Genomic DNA, 25,517 nt, shown 5'->3' with positions numbered 1-25,517 from the left:
AACAGCAGAGCCTACTGTATTCCCATGATACAAATGCACCCCAGCGTCGTGCGGTGCTCAGTGGTCACACAGAAACCACAGTGCCCTCACAGGACAGTCTCTGCATGCCTCCGACATGGTAACACAGCTCGAGTTTAACAGCTGATTTGAGCACCTTAAAGACAGTGTTTAAGAAGCCTCTGATATATAACACCTGGAATACAGCAATGAAGCAGTAAACCAAGAACACAGGTACCAGAACTTTATTAGATGTTTCACTGGATACAAAGAAACAGTATTTATTTGTTTATTTATACATTAATACACATTTGTCTCATAAAAATTCACATTTGCTATACAGAACTGTAGGCATTTTTTACACAACATTTATTAAAGTACCATTAAGTAGATCCTAAAAAGAGAAGGTGCAGCTCTGTGAACCTTTGTGGGCACAACACACATGGAGCTCCATGTCCTCAGTGTTACACATTCATTCTTCCCACAGAAATGGAGAAAGTCATTCAAATGCATTAATGCTCATTTGGAATAATAAGGCTTCTGTACAGAGACCTGAACATCATCAGGAGGCAGTGTGGCAATAACATCCTAATTATCACTTTGAATGATCCTAAAGCTACTCATGTCTGAGACAGGCAAAAAACATCTGTCCTGACAAGCCTTTCTATTTCTTCCAAAGTTATAACTTTAAGTTTGTATAATCATTTTCAATAATAATACAGAGTCTAGGATTCTGCTTTAAGGATCCCAGCTTCACAGCAAAACTGATTTTCCAGTTCAAAACCACTCCAGGAATTTGCTGGTCAAAGTGACTCTGGCAGAACCTAAAACCAAGGGAAGAGACTAGTCTTTGTTATTCCACTGCAGTAAAATAGTCTAACTGCATCTAAAAATTAAGAGACCCTCATTGGCTTATCATCCAGTTTGTCTTTAATTTGAAGAGAGAAAGTGTATGATTGACTTCTCACCAGGCAAGGTGAAGTCCTTCAAAGAGAACATGTATATGTCACCTGGAATGTGGAGATAACATCAGATACCAGACAGTGCCATCTTTTAGCAGCCTGCTTTGTAAGAACTTGTGAACTGTGATGCTCTAGTGAGGATGACAAACCTGTAATACTCACTTTGAGCACAACACTATTCACCACAAGTAGTTAAGGGATGGGAATGTGAAAGCTGAGATGAGGAACGCTGAACAGAGACAAAGGAGAAAACTGGAAAGATGCTTCACTGTAGGTGGACAAAGATAACAGAAGAGGGTCTCGAAGCAGACTTCTGCCTCCCTTCTGTCACTGGTTAAATAAGTCTTGCTGAGGCTGACTTCATGCCAAGCAAGAATGCTCTGCTTACTGTTATCAAACCAGCTAGGCATGAGGCATACTCTTTGTTCTTTACGTCCTTCAGCATCACCCTTAGAATCAAGCAGAGGCATCTCTCACATGAAACCATGAAAGGAGAACTAGATTTAGTTGTAAGAATGGTAGAGGGGAGAGGTCATACCTGTGGGCAATAAAGAGATTTACATTCCCCTTCCTAGAGCACTAGGCTCTGTCAGCCTTCAGGAATTTACTACAACCGTTTTAATTTAAGCTGTCAAGGCTCTTAAAAGCAGAATGCTGTAGGTGGGTATGCAAGGCCAGGCTGCATAGCCTCAAGTATTCATCCTTTTTACATAAGGATTTTTACAGTCCTATCTGGATTACAGAACAGATGGGACTGAGTTCAAAGCTCTTACTGCAAACTTACAGCTAAATTCCAGTATGGGACATGAGCAGTACTGCACATGAGCATCCAGGCACTTCCATAAAGCCAGGGTACCACAACCTTAACGTCATGTCAGCATCCCAGAAGAGGAAATTCAGACCTTTCAACTGCATGAACATGATTCCTGCTGGCATCAACAGGAGCAGTGTGTGTGCAGAAGTGATTTGCTCTGTACCACACAGGAGACCATATTTTTGCCACCAGGTACAATCAAGGTTGTGCAAACATGCTATTCTCTGTTTATCAATATGTAAATGAGCTCCAGGTAACTTCAAGTTTAACTCCTTAATGCAGAGAAGTGAGGGACTCAGCCCTACAGTCAATCCCCAGTAATGCCAGAAATCAGAACTCATAATTATGGGCTTTAAACAAGATTATGCAAATGCATTAAGGCAGGTTACATAACTGCCCTTTTCCTTTAGGATTAATTATTATTTCTCATACACTGTAGACAATCCATACTTCCATACACAAACATGTCTACAAAACAGCAGCACAGTTAAAACTAAATACATCACCGAACTCCAACATACCTATAATCAATACATTGCACATATTATAGAGCATATTTTAACCTCATCATTGGTAAACATGTAGAATTCAGAAAAACATTGACTGTATGTAACACAGAAGCTACCACTGAGATATGGCAAATACATCATATATGCTATTAGCTTTTACTCCACTGAAAAGAGTTTAGAAGTTTAAAACGATGTTAACTGAACTCTTGAAGTCACCAAATAGTCTGCTCAGATGCTAACACCTAATGCTCCAAATACTATAGTCAGCATAAACAGCAGTAGAGCTATATTTTCAGGGCACTCCACTTCTTCAATCTAGCGGAGTTAACTTCTTTTTTATGTCCTTTGCAACACAGCACATACTTACTAGTCAATGACTATCTGCTCCCTCTCATCCCAGGGTAAAACACTAGTAAATGCTTTGAAGTTACTAGATATGGCCTAGATCTGTATCAGTATGACAGAAGTACTTAGCTCAGCATACAGAATCACACATTCTCTCACACACATGTGCAAATATATTCACATACATATGTACGTGTAAAAGAATGGCTTGAAATGGCAGAACCCATACAACTAGTAACATAATCAACAGCAAATGAATAGCCCCCTGACTTTAAAACTAGGCTCCTTTGGTCTGGTCTGAGTCTTTGCCCAAGGCTGGACTCGTACTCCTAGAACCAGCTGCTGTATTGTTTACCATCAACACAAGTTGTGCCAACATCAAATGAAGAGACCCTCAGCTAGCATGAACTGAAAGATGGAGCTACTTAGCTTTACACTAGCTAAGAAACTGCTCCACTGCCTTTCATCTTGAATTGTATGAAGCAGTTGTAACTTTCCATGACTGAAAGAAAATGTAAGTAATCACACAAAAAGGTCAGAAAGCAATGGTGCTTCACATGCACACATGAACATAGCAAGGGGGAAAATGAACACAGGAGGAGAAAATGCTTTGACAGCAAGCGACATCACATTTTAAATAAAAGGATACTCATGGAGATCAACAGTGTAGACAGGTATTTTTCCTCTGATAGTCCAATTACAGTCTTCTAACTTTCCATGCAGGATCCCTCATAACACACGGGCACAAACTTCTCAAATGAATGAAGTCAGACAACTAGTCCGACCCAGTCCTGCAGTTCTTCTGCAAGCACATTTCTGGATGAAATCAGAAAGTTTTAGCTGCATATGGATGGCAACACGGGCCTCTAGAGTGGTCCAGTTGTGTTGCATAGTCTTTTCTGGCTTGCTCTTTTCTGGCGAGATCTCCCAGATGATATCCAGCTGGGAGTGTATCCCCATCAAGACAGTTTGATTACAGTTTTGGTGCCTTACAGATGAAATCGCCAGGAAAGAGTGGATAGCATGCTTCCCCCCACCTCCATTTTTTTATTTTAGTAATTAAGGCAAGTTTGTTTACCTGTCCCCATCATAAGGTACTGTACTTCTCCAACAGAAAGGAGATCGACAGCAAAATTAAAACAAATTTTCTGACCAAAATTTAATGTTTTCCCCAATTAATGGAGAAACCATGTGATTTATCTATTATCCTTCTTGTCAGAGGATTGTTGTGTTTTTTTTTTCTTTTTGCTTTTATTTTCCAGCACCCAAATGATAATTAGAATAGAATGATGCTAAGCAAACATTTCATAACAACGTCAATAAGCTGAAGATATGATATAGCTTTATATTTATTCATATACATAGGCACACACACGCACAAACACACATTTTCTTCAACAAGCAGAACATTTGCTTTAAATACACCCTTGTGTAAGCGAGAGACTTGGTGTGTCTGGTGTAAATTTGAGCCAGGGGTCCCAGGAGGAACTCACTGTTGATGCTCTTAAATCCAACAGAATGTCAGTGAGAATCCAAAAGAACAAACCCAGTTTTTGCTCCATCCAAAGATCCTGACTGTACAGGACTTTTACAGTATTAGAAGGATAGCCTAGATGTACTAAGTAGCTAAAGAATGACAGGAAGAATCTGGAAGCAAGTAAATGCAGTTACACAAAAGGATAAAAGGAGCACTTCACACCACATGTCGAATAAACAAGCAAACATTTTCATGTTTCTCTATGACACACTCCACACGGAAGAAAAGGAAACACTTTACGAACTAAGTAAAACAGTTTGCACAGGCTTCCTGAACACACATGCTCTGGTTTTACTTTATGTGTCCATTATATTAATTGACGAAGCTGTGGAGACTGACAACGATGTGCACCAACCCTCCTGACATCTTGCGTAGTCCTGGATAAAAGCACCAGGCTCTACCCCTTTTCAATGCAAAGATGGGCTGTGGCTCTTGGTAAATATTTTAGATCAACTTCAAATGTTAATGCTGTACAAAACCTAACTGGCTTAGATCACAGATTTCAGTAAGAATGATTTTTACACTCTTAAACACACAACTGCTAGTCCAGGAGGCATCATAACTTCCTAACACTTGCAGTCTTTTTCTCTAGAATAGCATTATGGAAGTGTGCATGGATGTCCTTGTATTGTATACATATATTTAAAATGTGTCTTCATAGTACAGATACACTTAAATGTTTCTCTGCTGTACACACACACACACACACACACACATTTTTCAAGGCACCCTCTCTCAGTACAAAATAGCAGCAAGTGTTCATTTTAACCCACTTCTTCATAAAACGATTAAAAAAACCCTACAACAACAGGAACAACAAAACACAACAAAACCAACCAACAAATCCCCCATAATTCATCTGTTTCAATGAGACCATTTTTGTTTTGATAGAATCTGATGGTAGATGGTAATTACCATCTGACAGAAAATAGCAAAGTACCATATGATGCTTTTCTCCCTTCTCAGTGAGTGGAAAGTTCCAGCAATATGAATGGAACTTGACCCTAGTCTTATCCTAGAAAGCACATTTCAAAGAGCATTTTCCTTGTATGACAATATAGCATCTATTGGTTTGTACAAATGAAACATTTTGCTTTCCAAAGCTGAGTGTATATGCATTGATGTAATAAGGACATCTGACTGATGGCACTATATCCAGTTAGGTGTTATACAGTGGCAATGCTCTCATTTTATAACTTACAAACTTTTCCATATATTTATATTTTATATGCTTTGTTAAAAGCGCAATGATCAGAGATTCCACTGCTAGAACAGTGCCACTCAACAGACTTCTAAGCTTGCTTTATGCTGCATTATTTCCCACATACAATGTAAGAACTATAGCATACTGTTTTTAGCTAGATATTGAACTACTACACTCTTTAGTACAGCAGTTCTTCACTATGAAACTGGCACTGATTTTTTTTTTTTAATCAGTAGAGAAGTGTTGTATTTACAGGCACTCCAAAAAGAAGTTCACACTGCATCTATTTTTTCTAAACTACATTTTTAATCTTGCAGAAAGCATATTTCTACTATATGACAAAATTCTGCTCATTGATTCCATGCTCAGTTTATGCTAAACACAGTAAATTTCCCTATTAAATTCAATGGATTTTGGATCAGACTCTCATGCGAGGTTGGTCCTGGGAAGGAGCAGTGCTCCAAGCTGGCCTAACTAAAGCCAAGGAAAATGGCTATACCTGCTAAATCCATGGAAAATGTACATTGGCAGCACGTACTACAGACTTATGCCATCAATACGTAACTGCTGACTTACTTAACTTGAGGCAGAGACACTGAAAACCTCCATTCTGAGAAATAAAAACAAGCAGGATTTAGTCAATGCTCTGTGCAAGCTGAGTAATGCATTGTGTTTACTGCCCAGTGATTATACATGAGTTGGAGCCATGACTTTGTATTTACTTCACAAAGGCATTTAAACCTGTAGCTATCAATAAATACAATGCATTAAATCTAACCTAACAGATGAAGTGCAGTGGCTTAAAATTTTAGGGCCATATATATTGTCCTCAGACACCTGGTGTAATATTCACACCTTGGGAATCCTGCTATGGGCAGTCAGAGGACAACACACATCCCACAGTGCTGAAAGCAGCAAATTTCTTGGCACTGCTCACAACCACAGAACACAAGAATTGCATTTGGTATCTCATGGAAAATATGTAAATGGTCTTCTCATATCAAACACTGTAAACATGGTTAGTTTTGCTCTCCACGTGAAACACAAATGTAAAAAATGATCATAATTGATTAAAATATTTCCCCTAAGCTCAGCCACTAAAGCCCTAAACACTTCAATGTGTTTTAGAAAGATCAGTGTTCACACAATATTTCTTTTAAAATGCAATCTTTTCTCTCTCTCTTTTTTTTTTTTTTTTTTTTTTTTTTTTTTTTTTTAATTCTAAATAGCACAACAGCAAACATATTGCAGTACTATCAAGTAGTGTCATCTTCACCTTCATCCAGGGTATAGTTGAGCTTTATAACAGTGCTGATAAAGTCACCGAGTTCTACAAAATCTGCAGTGATAATATTCACACCACCTTCTCCTGGTTTCTGAGTTCGGACCCACTGCATCATTGCAGGAAGAGCCCTAAGGAGAAAACAGGAAGAATAATTACTCATTAGGCAGTGAGACAAATGCACTGAGGCAGAATTTTCCAATATTGACTCCCATTGATCTCACTTGGTTTCCGAGGGATACACGTGGGTTACTGCTCAGGCTTTTGGAAAATTCCACTGTATAATTTTTATCCTCTGGATATAGCATGTTTGATTGTATTCAGCTTCTCAGAAGAAAAGAATACAAGGAGAGTCACACAGGCTTATACTGATTACTTACCTTGCATGGGATCGTAGAAATCAACCAGACACCTTTTGATATCACCTGGACCTATGATTCCATGAGAATTACTTATGAAAACAAAGTAAGAGAGAACTCAGCGCCATCTGTAAAGCATGTTTGAAGCGTTCAAGGAAATACCAAAAATAGTATTTTCAGAAACCACCATGATTTCTACACTACAAATACACTATAAATACAAACTATACTCACTACCCTGTCTTTCCTAGTACTAATATCCCTGCCATGAACTATAGTTCATAAAAAACAAATGATTAGTAACTGAACTAAAAAGCACCATAGTCCCTTTTCTAAAACAGCATATTTTTATTATGTCAGACCCCTAGTGCTGAGATATATGTAAAAGGTATCTGTCTAGCTGAAGTATAAAGTAGTTCTTCCGATTCCACAAAAATATAAACCACTGATCATTGGAAATGCAACGGGAAATGAAAGGGCTCCACAGTTCTGCAGCAGCAGTCAAGAAAAAATATCCAGTGTTCAGAAGTTAATAAGGTCAAACAAAGTAACGTACAGATTTTTGAAAGAAAAGGAAATTGACAGTTGAAAGTAAATCCCAAAGATTGTGGTAAGTTCTGCAGCACTTGGAGTCCTCAGAACAAGCCTGGATGCTATCCTAAAAATACACTCTCTGTCAAGCTCCAGCTATGAAGTTAAACATCAGAATCTATGGACTGGATAAACATGCAGTCAGCTGAGATGATCATTTTTTCCCTTTGCTCCAAAATCCAGAGATCAATACTTTTCCTTCAGCCAACATGCTGCACAGATCTTTTCACTGAGAGAAGGTCCATATATAATGCTGGTCTGGTAGCAGTTTAAATCTCAAAAGCTTTAGGAAAACAGATATGCAGAAAGAAGAACTATTAGAACTGTTAGCAGGCACAGAATGTAGTGTTAGGGGCCAGAATCAGTCTTTAAAACAAAACAAAACAAAAAATAATTAACAAAAAATACACACTCATACACAACGTTGAAGTTAGAACCCTCCATGATTTTACAGGAGAACACAGAAAACAAATGTTTTGCTTAAGCAAAGCACATGTATCTATGTGCTTAAATACATTTTAAGATAACATATTTAGGACCAGCAGAGGGTTTTATGTCACACACTAATTCACCAGGACTGAAGCAGAGACATGCATATGCACCAGCTCGTAGAGTTGAGCTTAAGCACTATGCTGTGAAAAAAACTAGCAAGTATATTTAGATTGATGCAGCCATAGAAAGCTGGAATTGCTGAACACTGGAGGATGACATGTGGATCCATTACTAAGATGGCAGGTGCCTTTGTCTTCAGCATTCTGTTCAAGCTCTGTGAATTCTGGGTTTAGAGATGAACTGATTGAGTGTTGGCAGGCACAGATTTATTCCTTACGCATAAATTCATATCCTCATTATTTTACTCCCCTATGACACATAATTACCTCTTCAGGCACACTTTATTTGTTCTGAATCTGTTCTGACGTAATTTATCTTTTGACCATAGAGCTTCCTGCCTACACACTCAGCTGTATACTCTAAAATACCTTTTAATTTTTCCTACTCTTTTGTTATTCATCTAGTCCTTAGTGGATGGTCACATTCCCTTTGATTTGGGTTCTACTTTAAATTCAGTTTGCCCTGCCACTTCATTTCCAAATAGGTTTGGTAGTAGAAATGAGTTGTTTACACTTCACTGATATTTCAAAGTTGCATGACCCTTGTCTGTACACAAATTTGCAGATAAAGTTACAGAGATCTTTTGTTTAAGAGACTACAAGCATTCAAAAATAAGTCAAAATTGAATCAGATTATCCAACAAAAAGCTTGTTTGCATAGCAAAAACAAAGAATGCATCTCTGTGAAAATACATACCTGAAAAAAAGATTTCACTGACCTTATCACATGTAACTCTGCTTGCGGTAGAAATTTGCAGAAAAACACATACCTTTCCCCATATTCATCCCACAGTGTCATCTTTAAGGAGGATCTACATCAATGACTGCATGAAACAAGGCTTTGCTCAGCTGTACACAGATATCTCACGCGCACACAGTAATTGCTAGAATAAGCGCACTTTAACATTCCTCAGGGTGTCTTTGTGATAGCAGCACAAACCTTGTTCACCCTCCCTTGTAATTTCCAGTCTCTGCATGCCTCAAACTAATCATTATTCTCATTAAGGGTTTTACTAAGAGGAACACAAACCATGCTGTGTGGCAGCCACCTACATGACTATGCTCACAGAAACCCAATACATACCACAGTCTTAGTGGATTTTGTTGCATTTTTGATAAAAGTGACAGAGCGTGAGGATGTGCCAGCTACTCAGCTTGCAACTTGAACCTCACAGCACCAATGTGGTGAACAGGGCATAGTTCTCTCATGGAGGCTGCTACTATCCACATCTAATGGTCTCGCTGGGGATCTGGTGCCAATGGTTCTGATCCCAGTCTTGCAAGCACTGGCAGCAGTCCAAACACATCAGAATGTGCCACGCCTGTAGATACTAATGGTTAGCATCTTTGCTGCTAGGCAAAAACAATTCTACTAATTGAAGCCATGTTGTCATACTGTAACTACACCCACTTCTACATTGTTAGTGCAACTCACTCTCAATAATCAAACAGAATCACAGTGGTGGCAGTGCCATTGATGCCAATGTTGAAACAGCAGCAATTCAGTCTTCATCTCTCCTTACAGCATCAGGCAACCTTCAGTCTCCTCACCCTCCTGTGCCTCAAACGCTTTTGCAGAAAAGGACATGCAGTGAGAGCTTAAGGAGTAAATCAAAAGTCTAGCTAGTGTGCAAAGAGTGCTGTGAGACTTCTACCTTATGAATAAACTGAGAGGAAAAGTCTCATATTAACATCTATAAACTATGAGCCAGACAGCCAGAAAACCTGAGCATGCAGAATGCAGTCAGCCCTTCAAAATAGACTTAAGCTTGTATCCCACTGCTATAAAACCCAGCCCTCAAAGCCAGAACGAAAGCTTTCAGCAGGAAAGGTTTCTAACCCCCAATGCTGCGAAATACACTGCAAGACTCTGAACCTAGGACAACGAAGAGTGCTGCTTGCCCAGAACTGTGCAGGAGAGAGGTCAGCTGGTCAGTGTATCTAAGCAAGAAGGAAGTGAGGAGTTTCGACCTCTCATCCCACGAGCTTGCACTCCAGCCTGCTGCCTCCGCCTCTACAACTTTGGGGCAGCCCACTGTCCCTGCAGGTAAGCTTGAAGGTGTGCATAGAAGATGCAGCTGGGACACAGCCTGCTCTAGGCCCCACTGCATCCTGCTGGGATATCTGTATTCCTTCAAAGCCAAAGCTTGTCTCTCTAGATGGTGCCCCATCAGGTTGCTCAGCTGGGCACAGATTCCCCAAGATGACTTACATCACTGTTTCCAGCTGAGGAGCCATGTACTTTATCAGATAGTGCTGGTAGAGTGATTTTTATTTACAACTCTGTGAAACATAGGCTCAGCTTTGACAGTCACATTATCACCTCTATTTTTCCCATTATGCTTCTTTGTTCATACAAAAATAAATATGTGCCGGTGTCTTTTTATGTTTTTCATTTGTTTGAAGTTTTTCACTTCTTCAAGAACTATTTATTGACATGTTTGAGAGCTGAACTGAGAAACCCTGCCCTAAACTTACAGACATGAATAGACCTTTCAAAGCTATGACTTTTCTGTTTTTCTCCATCTGTGAAAGATCTCAGGTGGACTCCAACAGAACTAAACTCTGCTTAAAAAAAGTAGTAATACATTCAAGAAGCATCAGTTCAAGCAGCAAAACTGAGAGATCCATTATAGCTTTCAAAAAGAAAATATAACGTAACTAATTGCATTAAAATTTGCTTTAAAAACAATTATTCTTAGGCTATTTTAGTTGTGCAAGAAGGTAGGATTTTTTTTACGTGTCTGAGTCATCACAGACTGACAAGAGAACATTAATGGCAGCAGAACTTCATGACAGGACCTCATGTGGGGAAAAAGCCATTCCTCTGTGCAGAGCTTTCAAGAGAGGAGGAGAAGCAAGTGTATGAGCACAAAGTAAAAGGGCTCTTCACTGTTTAGTCAGAGTCTGAGCCCAAATCAGCAGACAACAGATTTGCTGTAGTGATGTACGAAATTACTAACCCACGCAGGTATACTGGTCTCATTTCCAGATTGCAAAGCTAGCATTACATGGCCGTTACTAGCAACACCAGAGAGAACTGAAGTGGTACTTCTTGCTCAGGACGAAAGTGCCATGTGGCATTTCTTTCCTTTCCAGAAAAGTACACAGACTTTGGCAAATAAGTGTTACTGTTAAAAAAAAACCCCAAAACTCCTCTGCAGGTGGGTGTACATATATGGGCCAGAATTTGAATCCTTACACCTTTTCCTCCCTGTTTCATTCAATTTTAATCATATTTGCAAGAACAGTGATTAATTCTTGAGCCGTAAGTCAGCACATGCTGACTTTGGCTTTTCAAGGATGCTGAGAATTCATTGCTCCAGTGGGAGCTGTGGATGTCTCATGTGTCACTGAATCATAAAAATCATGACTTCCAAAACCTTGAAAAGTTGCTCAAGTACATCCAGCCCATCTTGAGGTAGGATCAGCTACACACAGATCAAATATACAAACCAATCCTAGTAAACATGCAGCTTACTCTGTTCTTACAAGCCTCCAGTGATGAAGATTGCAAAACCTTCCTCTGTATCCATAGTATTCCTATGTAAATATCCTCATACATTCTTGTTAATGTCAAAAATAGTTGCCAAAAACACTGGCATTAAGGTGCATTATTCAAGTGTTCATCGTGTCCAATAAAGATCAACTGTTTATCTAGCTTCCATGCAAACCAAGAAACATTCCACAGCACTTAACTCTTCAGTGATTTTCTTTTATGACAAAATTATTTTAAAAGGTTTATTTTTCTTTTACATACCACCCATTTGTTTCTGCCTCCAGATTACAATTTACCTTTCTCCCAGTTGTGCTAATGTATCTGTTGTGACAAAATGAAAGGCAGCAAGTGAAGCATTCTGGATTAAAAGACATAAATCAACCATTTTTAGTCCTGCCTCGTCTCAGATGGCCCCAGTAGATTAAGGAGAATTGGTTATATAGGATCTTATAAACTTTTGAATTGGAACAACAAGGGAACAAATGACCTAAGTACAGGCGTGGACTGGCTGGGAAAGAACTCCTTCAATTTGATCCTCAGTTCTCAGATCCTCTCAAGCCAGCAGTTATGTGCTCATAAAACTGGCATTACTGATTACAGTCAGAAAATCTGGGCAATGTTGGGTGAAAAAAGCAAATTTTAGTATTCATAGTCTCAAACGAACACAGGTGGGAATTCATTTGCCAGGATCCTGAATGGACATATTACACAGCCCACGAGCTGTCATGTTGCAGGTACAACGTATGTTAACACCCAACAGTTCTATATTTATTCTTCTGAAATGCTTTTCTGTTACTCAGTCATCTTCAATTGCTTCATACAGTTTGGAAATGCATCTGATCAGATGACACAGACTACCATAATATGGCCAGATGAATATTTTACTGTAAATGATCATAGCACAAGTACTCCGCAGAGTTACATGGGACCTTGAGTTGTTGCTGGGCTTCTGGGTTTCATTTTAAAGAGGAGGCAGAAACAAGCTCAAAAGTGGCCTTTCCTAACCTCCCTTCGAAGGACATTTCAGCTGTATTTATCAAATATATATTTCTATGTTCATGCAAGAATTCAATGGGATATTTAATGGCAGCAAGTGCTATGCTTCTGAAGGTGATTAATGTTCAACATCCTATTTTTTTCCTTGTTATGTTTTTAGCCATTGCTCTCAGAATGTTAACACAATAGCACAATGAATACATCAGCTGGTATGGGCTTCAGTGGCTTCTGTATTATCAGAGATCTCGCTAACAAAGCAACACCATGATTTTGGCTATTCTCTTGGTCAGTGTGTTAGGGAATGGAAGTGGGAAAAGAACAGAACTGAAAGTCTGAACTGAAAGTCTCAAAGTGGTCATGTCATAGATCATAGAATCTTTTGAGTTAGAATGGACCTTAAAGGTCATCTAGTCCAACTTCCCTATAACAAACAGGAACATTCGCACCCAAATATGGTTACTCAGAGCCTGGTCCAGCCTGACATTGAATGGCTCCACAGATGGGGCTTTCAGTTCCATTGCCTCACCACCACTATTGTTGTTGAAACCTTCTTCTTTATGTCAAATCTAAATCTCCTGTCTTTTAGGTTGAAACCTTATCCCCTTGTCCTATCACATCAGACACAGTGAAAGACACTGTCCTCTTCCTTCTTATAGCTTCTCTTTAAATACTGAAAGGCCTCTATCAGATCTCCCAGAGCCTTCTTCAGGCTGAATAGCCCCAGCTTTCTCAGCCTGTCCTCAAAGGAGAGGTGTTCCATTCCATTTTTACAGCCCTCCTCTGGATGCACTTCAGGAAGTCCATGTCTCTCCTGCACTAAGGACTGTGCTTCTGGACACAGTACTCCAGGTGGGGGTCTCAATAGTACAGAGTACAAGAAAAGGACCATGTCATGACTAGAGAAAGTCTTGTAACAGATGTAATAGAGGGGAAAATACAGGGGAATAGAACTGCCACTGCCTCCTAATCAGTATGAGTGCTGTTCAGATGTCAATCAGTTCAACCTTTTGTGAGCCAAAGAGGAATGAGGCTGAATGCTCATTTATACAAATACAGGCAGGTTGTTAGACTTTATCTGCTTGTGGCAATTGGTTTTGGAGCCCTTTCCAAACAGAAATCTGGCTGTTCAGCAAACTGTGGAGAAATTCACAGTAATGACAGGGAGAATGGCTATAAAAACAAGAACTGGACTTTATTCCATTGCCTGTGAAACACAAAGCCTCTGCTTTTTTTTGTAAGAAAATGTCTGTCACCAATAAAAGAAATAGATAAAGCTTTTTTTTTTTACTTCTCTGCTTTAAAAGTTACTTTTTTTTTTTTTTTTAAAAAAAAAAGATTTGTAGCCTATTTTGTAGCCTATTTACTCATTATGTTTGATTCACTGCATTAAAACTACTCAAGTCAGGTCAGATGTTAAGAACGGACCAGTGATTGGGAACTGCTTTGTCACTTTCATGTAATAATCCATCAAAGATTCTTTCTGCTTTGTATCTCCAACATTTTTCTTGACATTTATTGACAGTTCCTGTGCTCTTCATCGTGTCATGATCTGTGTTCTCAAGCATTTCCAGAGTGAAGCTATTATTGTAGGGTTTTTTCCTCCTTAGAAGTCACATAATTCCCATTGCATAGAGTTACACATTTTTCTATTGTTGTACTGAATTATCTGTTTCACATTCAGCAAACATTTCTATTTTACTGTTCTGAGAACCCACCTACGGAACTGATGGAACCAAATAGAAACTGTGTCAGCTGATTTTGATTCCTATTCCACATAACCCTAATGACATCGCATCATGAATGCCCTTCTCACACTTTCCAAGTTGCAAGAAATATGGCTCTGATGGACCTCATTTGTACAAATGCAAACAAGTAATCACACCATTATAGAACCTTACATGAATTAATATCATACAGAAAAACAAGCCAGCATTGTCATCACTGGCAAATCAGCATTCATCAGGTTTTTTTTTATACATTTTTTTCAGTCTAGTTCCCTTGCCCAAGTCTATAGCTGAGAAAGCTATTTCTACTGGAAGGAGCCATTTTACATGATGCAAAAGCAAATGACGTGGGCCTGGAAGTCCTGAGGCATCTTCCAAAAGAAATCCTTTATAAGTAACATACATCTTCCTCAGTGGTGGTGGCTGGGACGTAATTTCTTACTACCTGAGTCCTGTAGGTAATCATACAAATTAAGTTAAAGCCATCTGTACCATTAATACATGACTATGTCCTTTAAAAATTCTGCCATTTACAAAGGCTATAACTTACATGTCATTATCATACTTAACAGTTACTCTCCCACCTCCTGAAGACAGACAGCTCAAGCTTTTTTATGCCAAATCGATGCCATGTTTTGAACACCACCAAGGAGAAAGCCTTGGGCAGACAACAGGCTGGGAGCTCACCATTCCTGCCTTCTGGCAGTTACTCAAAGCCTCCTGTACATGTGCCCTGAACATGCTACCTGTGCTGCCCACAGCAAAGCTCTGCTCCTAGGCATCTGCAGCAGTTTACACAAGACCAGACTTGTTAAGCTCATCTGACAAGTGCCTGAGGGGCATGGCTGCAGGCAGCTATCATCTCCCTGCACGTAAGAAGGTTTGTGTACACTGCACATCCTTTTCTTCCTCTCCAAAGCATAGTGCTTATGAGTTCAGCCTTTTGCCAGCAGGCAACAAAGCATCAAGATGCTTTCAAAGTCCTAAATGAACTTGCAAGTCCTTTCCAACTTTGTGATTCCATGATTCAGCAGAAAGCTGAAAACAAGATCAAAGCAACCATAATCAAGCAGGTGGAATAGATCATATAGTGACACGAGAGCTATTGGTCTCTGGAATCTGAATCCATACATGCCCATGAAGAATCATGCAATCCCTGGACACCCAGCAGTGGTCTCCAACACAACTACCCTGTAAGAAACTGGGAGTGAAACAGATGAACAGAGCAGAATTATGTGAGAATGGATCCTACCTCACAGTCACAGGCCAGTGTAGACCTCAGGGGGACAAATAAAAAAATGTCTCACTAAAAGGCAGTGCATGTTTTAAAACTGCTGTCTTGAAAAATCCTGTCTTCTGGGTGCCCAGCACTCCAACAGAATAGAAATACTCCCACTTCCTCCCCATGCTAACAAGGGAAACAGGAAGGAACTGCAGCAATGCATTTTGTACTAAGCACTAGAGGTTTTGCAGTGATTTTCCAACCTATTATCAGGGGCTAACTACCACATTTTCTTATGGGTCTTATGATAGATGGCATTTGTTTTACAACCCCACTGCCTGGAATCACAGCATGTGAGAATCCTTTTTGCTCTAAAGTTATGGAAACTAGCCAGGGAAGAGGAAGCCTAAAAGAAAACAAACAATAAGACAACAGAAAAGTCTTCAATGATTAATTTTTAACATCGTGTTCATTTCTACTCAAAATTTCAATTTATTTAATTTGGCTATCCTTTTAAATCATTTGATATCCTAAGTATTATAATAAAAATAGAAAAAATGTAATCAAAATAGAAAAAAATTGGATGCCATTTTGGCTTCAGAGGGCATTTTAAAACTTTAATATAGTATAAAACAGTATAAAACAGTATAAAACAGTATAAAAGCATGTTATAGTTGGTGCAGCAGTATTAAATATTCACATCCAAAGAAACAATCAATTACAGATGTAAATGGTTTAATTCTTGAAATGGAGGAAGAAAACTTGTGTTTTCTTCAACACGCAAGCACAAAAGTATAAAAAGCACTGGCTTCACTGTAAGACAAAATGACAACTTTTTCTAACTTTGGCCATCTGCCAAGCCAGCTGAGCAGAAACTTCTATAACTTCGATGCCAAGGAGCCAAATGAAGGCACCTCACCAGGGCTCCTCAACCTTGGGTCCTGCACTGTGCTGGGGAAAGGACCCCAAGAACCTGTGTCATCTGTATCTCATCTCATTGATTTCTGTCCCTCAACCTGAAACCAGTCACCAGCAGACTGTTTCCAGACTGTTAACATTCATGTTAGCTTATTTCTCCTACACTTTGCTCACATACTCAACCCAATATCAAATTTTGGCTGTTAGGTAATGGTATCAGCTGAAATTCAACTACTAACACTCATCACACATGCCATGGATATACACTAGTACATCTCATGGCTTCTCGTGGTATCACAGTTCCCAACACATGTCCAGGAAGACAAATTAAAAGACTGGCTTCGTCTAAGGGACACACAGAACCTGCTTTCAGAAGTCCTACCGACACAGGCAAGGGCAGAGAGCACATACAAAAAGAGACTTATTCATCAGTGATTTACACCCAAGATAGGAAGCAATTGCTGAGTTTCATCTGTAAATAAGCTGTTGCCATCCTAGACTGTCCACGGCCAATGCTTTCTCCAGCAGACTCAGCCAAGATCTGCCACCATGTGATGCCTGAGACCTTCCGAAGAGCTCTCCTCCAGGTGCAGAGCCGGAGGTTACTCCCCAGTTGATGGTTTCACTTGTCCCTGATGGCTCAGCCCCTTGCTAAAAACTCAAATTCTACAGCATGTAATACTTGAATGATGCAAGGAAGATGAGACTAAATGGCAGTGAACACCAGTAAATAATTAAAAAAAAAACGGCTGTGCATGGAAGAAATATCCTGAAATTAGACATAGAGAATAAGATTGGGTCCACTGGTGGGAATTTTCACTAGTATTTAACCCTGCCATAACTCTGCAGCCTGAGTGAAAAAAACAAAGCAGTTCTGAACAAAAACTTGTTTTGAATAACTAGAAAAAATTAGAAAAAAAACCCACATCACTCTCAGGGAAAGCAGAGAAGCTAAGTGGAAGGCACAATACTTAAGGCACTTTGAGTTGCCAGCGCTATCAGTTTACTGCATGACCTATAACATAAATTTGCATAACACTGATGTTTCCAGTGAAACAGACAATACAAGAAATCCAAGTTACGTAATGGAAAAGATAAAATGTAGATTTTTTCATTTATGTAGCCTGAAAAATTAAGGGTTTTTTTTTTCCCTGCACCTGTAGATGCTTCAAAATTAAACTAAATCTCTCTATTTGAATCTTTTGCTACTGAATACAGAACAAAGCAATTTCCATTTCCTTTCAAATCAAACTGCTCTAAGTGGTTCTAATTTTTTTGTTCCATCAAGCAACATTACAAGGAGTCTGCAGAGGCAAAGAACAGTCTAGCAAAGTATACAAAACTGCACTGCTGTTTGCCAAGCACCTTGCTCAGTGTTACACAATGCATTACCCACAGACATACCAATCACAATGAAGCAATCCGCCCAACAAAGCTGAAATGGAAAATGGTTACAAAAATTATTGCCTTAGAAAAAAAAGCACAGGAAATAGCCATTTTTCCAGAAGAAGCACATCCAAGTAATAGAAATTGCGAATAATTACAGCTCTGATTTGAGTGAATAAAAAAACAGGAAGTAACATAGTAGGGGACAAAATCATAGAGGAACATACAGAGTTTTTCAGTTAACTGAAAAAATTAAGCATCCAGCTAATATTTGACACAGCCAATTAAACAGTGGTCTCTAACTTTCGCTCTTTTAAAATTCAAATAATCTTAAATGAGATGTTTTAAAAGAGCTACTCTGAATTTGTCAAAACATTTCAATATTTCTAAAATATTAAATTAGAAAATATCAAGAAAAAAATGTTCTCCTACTTTCATTTTCTTCACTTGCATTTACTTATCACTTGGGACCTAATTTCAAAAATAACATCAATGCTTCTCAAAAATTGTTTTTTTTCCAGCAAATTTCCATTTGGCATCAAAATTCCTCTCTGCTGTACGCCTCTTCATCTGAGATACAACTTTGTCTACTTCCTACTGCTTTTTCTTTATATGAGCAACCATCCTCTTATACGCACTGAAACCCCTCCATTTCCTTCCACCAATCTTTATGTCCAAAACTAATTTTATTGTTTTGTATCAAACAGATACACAGTACTAAACTCTTATTACATTGCTGTCATTGCTTGTCATGCTTGTTCTCTAGAGCACATTTTAAAACCTTATATAAACAACAAACAAAATGAAGAACCGACAATCAGTACAAAGGTCTTGTTTGGGTCTTAGTTACGGACTTGAGCTTTCATGCTCACTTTGGTTCATGCTGTTCCACTGGCGTCTAGAAAGCATCTGATCTGGCTTAACAACTATAACTCATCTTTTTGTGAGACTGGTGAATGGTACACAGCAGCCTTGAGCAGAGTGGTTGCTGAATAGCTGGAACGGAAAAAGTCATCGCAAAGGCCAGACCAGCAGCCAGACCAAGCTGTGCAAGTCCAGGACCTTCAAACCCTGACTCTTTGCTACAACAACTGCTTTATCTCACAGGAGGAAAATTATTATCCATTATACATTTTCTGGCTTCTAGTTTTGACTTCACTTACCAAAATCAGCTTTATTAATCAATTGTATCCCAGGGGCAATATCCATCAAATAGTATCCTAAGCATAGCTGTGCAGCATTTAGCAGCAGCAGTGTTCATAGAATATGGAAGGTTGGAAAAGACTCCAAGATCATCTAGCCCATGGGTACCCAATCTGTTGGCTTGCTGGGACTGCATTTACCAACTACAGGTTGTTTTGGGCCACATATACTTAGGTCGGTCCGAAAGTAATGCCTCACACTTATTTCCATACAAACAACAATCTATATAAGGCAAATAGTAACACAATTCAATAGAGAAAATTCTCAGCTGTTTTTCAACACAATCAGAAGTTATGCATTTTTTCCAGCAATGAAGAAGAGCGTGCATACTTTGCTCATAACAATCTGACCCACTGACATCACTGCTGAAACAGCACATACAGAAGAAGCTGGAATGAGCCAGCAGTGTGCACTTGCAGCCTGGAAGGCCAACTGTGTTTTCAGCTGCATTAAAAAAGGAGTGGCCAGAAGAGAGAGGGAGGTGGTTGTCCCCCTCTAGCTCTTGTGAGGCCCCATCTGGAGTGCTGCATCCAGGTCTGGGGCCCCAGCACAAGAAAGATGAGGAGGTCTTGGAACAAGTCCAGAGGAGGGCCACTAAGATGGTCAGAGGGATGGAGCACCTCTCCTGCGAGGAAAGGTTGAGGGAACTGGGCTCGTTTAGCTTGGAGAAGAGAAGGCTCCAGGGAGAACTCATTGCGGCCTTCCAGTACTTGAAAGGAGCATATAAACAGAGGGGGAATGGCTGTTTACATGGGTTAATAGTGATAGGACAAGGGGGAATGTTTTTAAACTGAGACAGGGGAGGTTTAGGTTACATGTTAGGAGGAAGTTTTTCACACAGAGGGTGGTGAGGCACTGGAACAGGTTGCCCAAGGAGGCTGTGGATGCCCCATCCCTGGAGGCATTCAAGGCCAGGCTGGATGTGGCTCTGGGCAGCCTGGTCTGGTTGGTGACCCTGCACATAGCAGGGGTGCTGAAACTAGATGATCACTGTAGTCCTTTTCAATCCAGGCCATTCTATGATACGATATGACTCTGTGATACAGCTTCACTGTGCTCACATTTGCTGTTTGGTTTCAATAACAATTAAGCATCAGTGAATGTCAGTGGATGCAATTTTTCTGTAGGAAGAATTCAGTGACAGACCTTTGCTTCATACACACTTCACAGTCAGACACTATTGCACCAGCTGCCCCTCTACTGCCATTTGTCACACAGCAACAACATGTAAAGGAATATTGGTGGGAAGGCTCAGCCTCTTCTGCCATACCACCAGTATCCACCTCTGACATCATAGGCTAATATAATAAAACAGGAGGCATTACTTCCAGAGCAACCATCGCAAAATATACAATATTGTTAATACAAGTAACAAAACATTTTAACTCGAATTATTTTTCTTAAGACATTTAAAGAAAGAGGGAGGAACAAAAACATAAAACAAATAGGATATTTGACCTTGTTTCTGTAAAACTAACATACCGGTCTGGTTTGATGGTGGTGGCTGCAATTCTTAGTAAGGTTTCAAGGTGTTTATCAGAGATTTCTGAAGGAATTTTACTCTTCCAGTACTTCATCCTTGACAATAATTGCTCAAAATGTGTATACTGGCAAAAAGCAATGACATGAATAAGGCGTAACTGTAAAGCAAAGAGTATTCTTCTCTGCTAAGAATTTGGAAAGGGATTCAGAAAGTCCAGTAGAGACATGATCAGATTTCTGAGTTTAATATCTGATTGCAACTCTGTACATTTCATCTGAAAATGTGCAGGTCATGTATTTATATCAAGTGAAAATGGTCCTGCAAACATAAATTGATGACATTTTTTCTGGCAGTCTTGAAACCCCAAGTTGGGATGTAGCTGACACCCAAGGGATGGATGGGATGCCTACAGAGGGATCTGGACAGGCTTGAGCAGCATGGCCTGCAAGGTATAGGTGGTCATTCTGCTCCTCTACTTGGTGCTGGTGAGACCTCACCTGGAGTACTGTGTTCAAATGTGGCTTCCTCAGTACAGGAGATACATGGACCTGTTGGAACATGTTCAGAGGAAAGCCACAAAATTGATCCAAGGCTTAGAACACTTTCCCTTACGAGGACAGGCTGAGAGAGCTGGGGCTGTTCAGCTTGGAGAAGGGAAGGCTCCAAGGTGACTTGAGAACGGCTTTTCAGTATCCAAAGAGGAGCTACAGGAAAGAAGGGGACGGACTCTTAAGCAGAGTCTATTGTGATAGAATAAGGGGAAATTGTTTCAAGCTTAAAGACAGGAGATTTAGGTGGGGTATAAGGAAAAAGTCTTTCATAGTGAAGGTGGTGAGGCACTGGAATTTAGAGATGTGGTGGGAGCCTGGAGATTTTCAAGGCCAAGCTGGACCAGGCTCTCAGCACCTGATTGAGCTGTGGATGTCCCTGTTTGTTACAGAGGAGTTGGATTTGAGGACCTTTAAATATCCCTTCCAACTCCAAAGATTCCACGATTCTGTGATTCTCTTTTCAAATTCCTTTACCAAAACATCTGCATATTCTTTGCTGTTCTTGCTTGTCTTGTGTTTAGCCAGTGTATCAACATGCATACAGTTATTTGCCATCACTTGAGTCAGCACTGCACATCACTGTCTTCCCTGTGCCTTGCTTTGCATTGACACAGAGTTAACAATGCGCTAACTGGCTGTTACTGAGCAATGGATGCATGCCTGGAGCTGCTCAGCAGAGAAGAGCAGTTGCCCTTAAATCACCGAGAGGGGATAGGCTGCATTGAGAGCTGTGGTGGGCTGCATGCATGCCTCATCTAGTCCAACCGTCCACCAATATTTCCCCACTAAACCATGTCCCTTAGTACCATCTTACTGTTTCTGGAACACCTCCAGGGATGATGACTAAACCACCTCCCAGCTCCCTCCAGCATCTGATTGCTCTTTTGGAGCAGAAACTTTTCCTAACATCAAACCTGAACATCCCCAGGTGCAACTTGAGGCCATTCCCTCTACTCCCATCCCTGGTTACAGACAGCCTCAATCCTTTTGGTTGTTTTCCTTACAATCCATTACCAACAAGCCAAAAGCATTCCATCGAGTCCTGTATCATAGAATCATAGAATGCTCTGGGCTGGAAGCGACCTTTAAAACCAACTAGTTTCAAACCCCTGCTATAGACAGGGAAATATCCCTCTAGACCAATTTGCTCAAAACCCCATCCCTGGACTTGAGTGCTTCCAGGGAGGGAGCATTCACAACCTTGCTCTTCCAATTTACAAACATTTTCCTTTCTCCTGTCCCTGCATGCCGTTAAAAATAAAATCGTTAAAAAAAATTCCTCCTCAGCTTTCCTGTAGGCACCCTTCAGGTCCTGGAAGGCTGCTATAAGGTCTCCTTGGAGCATTCTCCAGGCTGAGGAATCCCAGCTCTCTCATCCCATTCTCACAGAGGAGGTACTCCAGCCCTCTGATCGTCTCTGTGCCCCCTCTCTGGACCTGCTCCATCAACTTCATCTCCTTCTTGTGTTGGGGGCTCCAGAACTGGATACAGTTTTCCAGAAGGGGTCTCATGAGAGCAGAGGGGCAGAATCACCTCTCTCGACATGCTGGTCACACTTCTCTTGATGCAACTCAGTATACGGTTGACCTTCTGGGCTTCAAATGCACATTGCCAGCTCATGTTAAATCTTTCATCAATTGACACTCCCAAATCCTTCTTCTCAGGTCTGCTCCCAATCCATTCTCTGCCCAACCTGTATGTGATTGCCCTGGCCCAGGTGCAGGACCTTGCACTTGGCCTTGTTGTACTTCATGAAGTTGGCATGGGGCCACATATCATGCCTGTCCAGGCCCCTCTGAATAGTATCCCTACCCTCCAGTGTGTCAGCTGTCAACTATAACAATGCCAAAGTATCCAGGAAATAAAACATAAAAGTGACTGCTCTTCCACAAGAAGAAATGATTGCTCTGGTCCCAAGTGGGGAGACATACTCTTGAGGCTCTTTCTGACAACGTGTCTCCAAACTGGCAAGTTCTGTCCCCTGATGCAGGCAGGGCCCCAACTTCTCAGTAACCAGTGGGGCTGTGAACGAATACTGCAAGCGTGCCTGTTTCCTTCTGTCAGGAGACCAGACATGAGCAGCCCAGGCAGAAAGAGGATGCACTGTGCTGACCTGCTCTTCCATCTTTGGTGAAGAATAAGGTTACATGTACAAGAAAATGCACAGTTGCTTCTGCAAGTTCAGGTTAGAAGCCATTGTGTTCATCTAAACAAGAAAGCTGGGAGGAATCTGCCAACTAATTATCTCTCTCTTCATTCAAAGGCTGATAAAGCTAATCTTATAAGCAGTCAGCTTTCTTACTCCTGCTTCTCTGAGACTGTTGTAAAACTTCACTGATCTGATGGCAGGAAGCCCTTCTCTTACTTCCAGCCTAAATTTGTTTAGTCAGTTTATAGCTGTTTCTGTTGCGAGAACACTGGCCGTTAGCCTAAACTGCTATTTTTCCTCCCTGGTATTTATTCTCCTGTGATATTTATAGACAGTAATCACATAGCCTCTCAGGCTTCATTGTGCAAGGATAAGCAAGACAAGCAGTCCCATGTCTCCAGCAATACATTCCCAGTTATCCGAATAGTCCCTCTTGCACCTGTTCCAGGTTCAACCTGCTCCCAGCACAGGAATGATCACAATTGCACAGGATATCCAAAGATACCCTACCAGCACCTCAGGCAACATCATCGCAGCCTTTCTGTGAGTGCTGGAAATGCCGTGGTGCATATCAAGATGATGCAGCTCATTTTCCCAGACACTTTCCACTGAGGACTTAGCTTTATCCAGCCGCAAGTGACACTACACCTTGCCTTGCTTCCCCAGATGATTGTATTCCACCTTACCAGAGCATGTTCCCATTCCAGATCATCTCTAAATTTTGTAGATCCTAAGGTCATGCAATTCCTTCTGTATGTTACTCTTCTACTATGATGACAATCAAATCGTGTTAACAGCAAATTCATATAGTCGAACCTAGGGTCCTTCGTGGAAATACTAATGATCAGCAGTCTCTATAAGGAACAGTACCATTACCTTCTCCTCCATCTGGTACTTCCAACCAATTGCACTTCCATTTCTGATTTTTAAATTCCATTTCCCTTGATGATAACCTATTTTACACTTTACTTGCTGCATTAATGAAATGCAGCAATCCAGTTTTCCTGTAAAATTTTCATAAAATTAGTTACAAAAATGAATCAAGAAAGTTTGTTGCAATCCACTTCAAAAACCTCATCAACATTTATCAAACTTTCCATTAATCTTTCTATCTTTAATTATCACCTCTTTCTTGTTGAGCTCTATGGTCAAATCTTCTCTCAAAAGGTTATGGAGGCTCCGATCATTTCCCTACCGATTTTAGATGGGGATGCTACATTTGCTGTTCTCCACTATAAAACATTGCTTTCACAGATCTGTTTCAATATGTGCAATGCTTGTGCATTTAGCAATTATACCATACAGTTCACTCTCCTCTTTGGTTGTATTCAGTTTTTCTAAGATGTTTACCCCAACTCTAAGAAGGCCGCAAGAGGAATCCTCACAGTTAAGACAGTGGAAACTCAGGCCGCAGAATGGATCATGTAGCATCCCAGGCTTTTGGCCTTACAGAGAAGAGTTCATCCAGTTGTTCAGAGGTCTCTTGAAGCTTGTGCAAACCTAGAAACAGAATCTCGGGGATTGGAAGAGACCTCTGGGGATCATCTAGTCCAACTACTCCAACAAAGAATGTTCCCTAGAGTAGGTTACATAGGAAGTTCCAAGCGAGTTTTGAATATTTCTAGAGAAGGAGACTTCACAACCCCCACGGGCAGGCTGTTCGGACTTCTTAACTAAGAGATGTTTTTCATCATGTTTGAATGGACCATCCTATGTTCCAGTTTGTGTCCTGTTGCTTTGCACCACTGAAAAAAGCCTGTTCACACCCATTTGATTTCTGCACTGTCAGTATTTATAACCAGTAATAAGATCCCCCTCAGACTTCTCTTCTCTAGGCTTAACAGTCCCAGCCTTTCATCATAAGGAAGATGTTCCAGGCCCCTCGAAGATCCCCATCCTTCTTGAACTGAGAAGCCCAGAACTGGATGCTACTCCGGATGTGGCCTCCAGGACAGAATAGAAGGGGAGGATTACCTCTCTTGATCTGCTGGCCACACACTGTCCCTAATGCCACCACAGCACCATTTGTCCTTGCCACAATAGTACGTTCTGCTGGTTCATAGTCAACTTGTTGTCCACAAGGACACTCAGCTCCTTTTTCACAGAGCCCTTTCCAGTAGATCAGTAGATCCTGAACTTGTACAAATGCAGACAGATCATTCAGCACAGAAATCT

At 40.4% G+C, this 25,517-nt stretch overlaps 1 protein-coding gene across 1 annotated transcript in view; it reads right to left on the bottom strand.

The window, feature by feature from the left end:
- Window positions 1-226: 226 nt before the first annotated feature.
- Window positions 227-25,517, bottom strand: part of PLCXD3 (phosphatidylinositol specific phospholipase C X domain containing 3) — a 100,088-nt gene continuing 74,797 nt past the window's right edge. The window contains exon 3 of the mRNA XM_052670383.1: window positions 227-6,781. Coding sequence (XP_052526343.1) covers window positions 6,625-6,781 — 157 coding nt within the window. The 3' untranslated portion in view covers window positions 227-6,624. The remainder of the gene's footprint in view (window positions 6,782-25,517) is intronic.

Source organism: Tympanuchus pallidicinctus, unplaced genomic scaffold, assembly GCF_026119805.1.
Source record: "Tympanuchus pallidicinctus isolate F22 unplaced genomic scaffold, pur_lepc_1.0 scaffold9, whole genome shotgun sequence".
Taxonomy (NCBI): Eukaryota; Metazoa; Chordata; class Aves; order Galliformes; family Phasianidae; genus Tympanuchus; species Tympanuchus pallidicinctus.
Note: the sequence above shows the minus strand (reverse complement) of the source record. Positions and strands in the feature narration are given on the sequence as shown.